The following is a 5,000-nucleotide window of genomic DNA, read 5'->3' on the forward strand; positions in this document are numbered from 1 at the left end:
TCTCTCTCAGCTGACGGACAGACAGCCAGCCAGACAGAAAGACACTCCAACCCTGCGGCTGCTCTCTCTTTCTCGGCTAACTAACAGACAGCCAGACAGACAGACAGCCAGCCAGACAGACATTCCAACCCTGTGGTCTCTCTCTCTCTCTCAATTCAAGGGCTTTATTGTCATGGGAAACATGTGTTAACATTGCCAAAGCAAGTGAGGTAGATAATATAAAAAGTGAAATAAACAATAAAAATTAACAGTAAACATTACACATACAGAAGTTTCAAAACAATAATGACATTACAAATGTCATATTATATATATATACAGTGTTTTAACAATGTACAAATGGTAAAGGACACAAGATAAAATAAATAAGCATAAATATGGGTTGTATTTACAATGGTGTTTGTTCTTCACTGGTTGCCCTTTTCTCGTGGCAACAGGTCACAAATCTTGCTGCTGTGATGGCACACTGTGGTATTTTACAGAATTGGATTTGTTTTCTAATTATTTGTGGATCTGTGTAATCTGAGGGAAATATGTCTCTCTAATATGGTCATACATTGGGCAGGAGGTCTCTCTCTCTCTCTCTCTCTCTCTCAGCTAACTAACAGACAGACAGACAGACATTCCAACCCTGCTCTCTGGGGATGGACACCCTATATATTATTTATTCACTGTTATTTATGATTTTATTTTATACATGTATGTTTTATCAATATTTCTTGTTGATTCACATTCTGGTCGGAATGACTCATTGGGGCTGATTTGATCCTGATCGGTTACCCTCTATCTGGTCTTCATGTACACTTCCACACTTCCACACTTGTGGCTTCACCATATTGCTGTGTCTCAACTATCCAGTTCTTTCCAGTCTGCTAACGCAGTTCTCTAGAGGAAGGAGCTTGTTGTTTTTCAGTCTGCTAACACTGTTCTCTAGAGGAAGGAGCTTGTTGTTTTTCAGTCTGCTAACACTGTTCTCTAGAGGAAGGAGCTTGTTGTTTTTCAGTCTGCTAACACTGTTCTCTAGAGGAAGGAGTTGTTGTTTTTCAGTCTGCTAACACAGTTCTCTAGAGGAAGGAGCTTGTTGTTTTTCAGTCTGCTAACACAGTTCTCTAGAGGAAGGAGTTGTTGTTTTTCAGTCTGCTAACACTGTTCTCTAGAGGAAGGAGTTGTTGTTTTTCAGTCTGCTAACACTGTTCTCTAGAGGAAGGAGTTGTTGTTTTTCAGTCTGCTAACGCAGTTCTCTAGAGGAAGGAGCTTGTTGTCTTTCAGTCTGCTAACGCAGTTCTCTAGAGGAAGGAGCTTGTTGTCTTTCAGTCTGCTAACGCAGTTCTCTAGAGGAAGGAGCTTGTTGTTTTTCAGTCTGCTAACACAGTTCTCTAGAGGAAGGAGCTTGTTGTTTTTCAGTCTGCTAACACTGTTCTCTAGAGGAAGGAGCTTGTTGTTTTTCAGTCTGCTAACACTGTTCTCTAGAGGAAGGAGTTGTTGTTTTTCAGTCTGCTAACACAGTTCTCTAGAGGAAGGAGTTGTTGTTTTTCAGTCTGCTAACACAGTTCTCTAGGAAGGAGTTGTTGTTTTTCAGTCTGCTAACACAGTTCTCTAGAGGAAGGAGCTTGTTGTTTTTCAGTCTGCTAACACAGTTCTCTAGAGGAAGGAGTTTGTTGTTTTTCAGTCTGCTAACACTGTTCTCTAGAGGAAGGAGTTGTTGTTTTTCAGTCTGCTAACACAGTTCTCTAGAGGAAGGAGTTGTTGTTTTTCAGTCTGCTAACACAGTTCTCTAGAGGAAGGAGTTGTTGTTTTTCAGTCTGCTAACACTGTTCTCTAGAGGAAGGAGTTGTTGTTTTTCAGTCTGCTAACACAGTTCTCTAGAGGAAGGAGCTTGTTGTTTTTCAGTCTGCTAACACAGTTCTCTAGAGGAAGGAGCTTGTTGTTTTTCAGTCTGCTAACACTGTTCTCTAGAGGAAGGAGCTTGTTGTTTTTCAGTCTGCTAACACAGTTCTCTAGAGGAAGGAGCTTGTTGTTTTTCAGTCTGCTAACACTGTTCTCTAGAGGAAGGAGCTTGTTGTTTTTCAGTCTGCTAACACTGTTCTCTAGAGGAAGGAGTTGTTGTTTTTCAGTCTGCTAACACTGTTCTCTAGAGGAAGGAGTTGTTGTTTTTCAGTCTGCTAACACTGTTCTCTAGAGGAAGGAGTTGTTGTTTTTCAGTCTGCTAACACTGTTCTCTAGAGGAAGGAGTTGTTGTTTTTCAGTCTGCTAACACTGTTCTCTAGAGGAAGGAGCTTGTTGTTTTTCAGTCTGCTAACACTGTTCTCTAGAGGAAGGAGTTGTTGTTTTTCAGTCTGCTAACACTGTTCTCTAGAGGAAGGAGCTTGTTGTTTTTCAGTCTGCTAACACTGTTCTCTAGAGGAAGGAGTTGTTGTTTTTCAGTCTGCTAACACTGTTCTCTAGAGGAAGGAGCTTGTTGTTTTTCAGTCTGCTAACACTGTTCTCTAGAGGAAGGAGTTGTTGTTTTTCAGTCTGCTAACACAGTTCTCTAGAGGAAGGAGTTGTTGTTTTTCAGTCTGCTAACACTGTTCTCTAGAGGAAGGAGTTGTTGTTTTTCAGTCTGCTAACACTGTTCTCTAGAGGAAGGAGTTGTTGTTTTTCAGTCTGCTGTTCTCTAGAGGAAGGAGCTTGTTGTTTTTCAGTCTGCTAACACTGTTCTCTAGAGGAAGGAGTTGTTGTTTTTCAGTCTGCTAACACACTGTTCTCTAGAGGAAGGAGTTGTTGTTTTTCAGTCTGCTAACACTGTTCTCTAGAGGAAGGAGTTGTTGTTTTTCAGTCTGCTAACACTGTTCTCTAGAGGAAGGAGTTGTTGTTTTTCAGTCTGCTAACAGTTCTCTAGAGGAAGGAGTTGTTTTTTCAGTCTGCTAACACAGTTCTCTAGAGGAAGGAGCTTGTTGTTTTTCAGTCTGCTAACACTGTTCTCTAGAGGAAGGAGCTTGTTGTTTTTCAGTCTGCTAACACAGTTCTCTAGAGGAAGGAGCTTGTTGTCTTTCAGTCTGCTAACGCAGTTCTCTAGAGGAAGGAGCTTGTTGTTTTCAGTCTGCTAACGCAGTTCTCTAGAGGAAGGAGCTTGTTGTCTTTCAGTCTGCTAACGCAGTTCTCTAGAGGAAGGAGCTTGTTGTTTTTCAGTCTGCAAACACAGTTCTCTAGAGGAAGGAGCTTGTTGTTTTTCAGTCTGCTAACATCATGCAAGCGGTCAGACAAGTGAAAATTATGGTCAGTAATGAAAATTTTAAGCTCGTCTCTCAATTCAAAAATAAGTGTCAATAATTTGCCCCTTGATAACCAGCGCACCTCTGTATGTTGTAAAAGTGTTACATGGTCACTGCCCATACTATTGCATAATGCAGAAAATACACGTGAGTTCAGGGGCCTTGCTTTAACAAAGTTAACCATTTTCACTGTAGTGTCCAAAACGTCTTTCAAGTTGTCAGGCATTCCCTTGGCAGCAAGAGCCTCTTGGTGGATGCTGCAGTGTACCCAAGTGGCGTTGGGAGAAACTGATTGCACGCATGTTACCACTCTTCCATGTCTCCCTGTCATGGCTTTTGTGCCAAAGTCCATTGGACGTCATTTTCTGGTCTCACTTGATTTCTTCTTTCTCCTTAGTGGTTCAGTCACTCAAGTGCCTTGTGGTTGTACTGCCTGTTGTTCCACTGCATGTCCACCAGAGAGCGCTATAGTCTCAGCTCACACTGCTTCATCACAACTCTTTTCTGCACTTCCTTTCTTTTCTTTCTTTCTGTCTCCCATCCCTCTTTTCACTGCAGTGTCTCGTTTGACATGTTGAGCCATAACTCTGTTCAGCGTGTGCGCTGCTTGTGTGTGTGTGTGTGTGCTCAGCAAAGTACTGTGCTGCAGTAAGTCTTGTGCTTGGTTTGTCAGATTTCTTTTCTCTGCTGTGTTGGTAGATTATTGGCTGGCTGTGGAGTTTATGACATGTCTTGATCATTTCTCTAAACATCGTGGCAAAGTCATCTGTATTGTGGAGTAATTCTGGGCCTTTTGGTCTGAATAACTAATTCAACAATAGGTAGTTAACTGTTGTTTTTTTCTCTCTCTCCTTCTCTCTCTCATGTCCCTCCCTCCCTCCCTCCCTCCCTCCCTGTCAGATCCGTTATAGGAAGGATAAGGTTCTGTCTAAGCAGACTCCTACTTTTCCTCTGGTGTCTGGTGTAAGGGATCTGTCTAATGGCTGTGCTATAGCTGCTGTTCTGCACTACTACTGTCCTGACCTGCTGCCACTGGAGGGTACACACACACACACACACACACACACACACACACACACACACACACACACACACACACACACACACACACACACACACACACACCCCTCTGATATCTACCCCTCCTCCCTCCTCTCCTCTCTCCTCCCTCCTCTCTCTCTCCTCCTCACTCCTCCTCTGGCTTCACCCTCCTCCTACCCCTTCACCCTCCCCTCTCTTCCTCTTCCTCCCCCTCTTCCTCCTCCTCCCCCTGCCCCTCTCCTCTAGATGTGTGTCTGAAGGACACCATGTCAGTAGCAGACAGTCTGTATAACCTGCAGCTGATCAGAGAGATCAGTGAGACCAGTCTACAGAGGTGCTGTCACCTGGAGCTGGAGGACCTGCTCTACGCCCCGCCCACACTACACGTAGGTACATCTCTGTCCAGGACATAGTACTAGACCTCTAAACCAACACTACACATATGTACAACTCTGTCCAGGACATAGTACTAGACCTCTAAACCAACCCTGTACATATGTACTCTGTCTGTCGGGGTTACATAGTACCATTACTGTGACCTCTAAACCAACACTACACATATGTTCATTCCCCTACCCTGTACCACTGTGTTCATTCCCATGTTGGGGGTTACCCTGTACCATTAGACCCCTGTTAAACCAACACTACACCATTACTGTGTTATTCCCCTGTTGGGGGTTACCCTGTACCATTCCAGGACATTAC

The 5,000-nt window shown here is 43.4% G+C and overlaps 1 protein-coding gene across 1 annotated transcript in view; it reads left to right on the forward strand.

Moving 5' to 3' along the window:
• The window catches only part of LOC112236998 (calmodulin-regulated spectrin-associated protein 3), a 28,315-nt gene that overhangs the window by 6,954 nt on the left and 16,361 nt on the right, over positions 1 to 5,000 (forward strand). The window contains exons 5-6 of the mRNA XM_042318873.1: positions 4,155 to 4,293; positions 4,542 to 4,681. Coding sequence (XP_042174807.1) covers positions 4,155 to 4,293; positions 4,542 to 4,681 — 279 coding nt within the window. The remainder of the gene's footprint in view (positions 1 to 4,154; positions 4,294 to 4,541; positions 4,682 to 5,000) is intronic.

The sequence above is a fragment of the Oncorhynchus tshawytscha genome, unplaced genomic scaffold (genome assembly GCF_018296145.1).
Source record: "Oncorhynchus tshawytscha isolate Ot180627B unplaced genomic scaffold, Otsh_v2.0 Un_contig_447_pilon_pilon, whole genome shotgun sequence".
NCBI classification, from domain to species: Eukaryota; Metazoa; Chordata; class Actinopteri; order Salmoniformes; family Salmonidae; genus Oncorhynchus; species Oncorhynchus tshawytscha.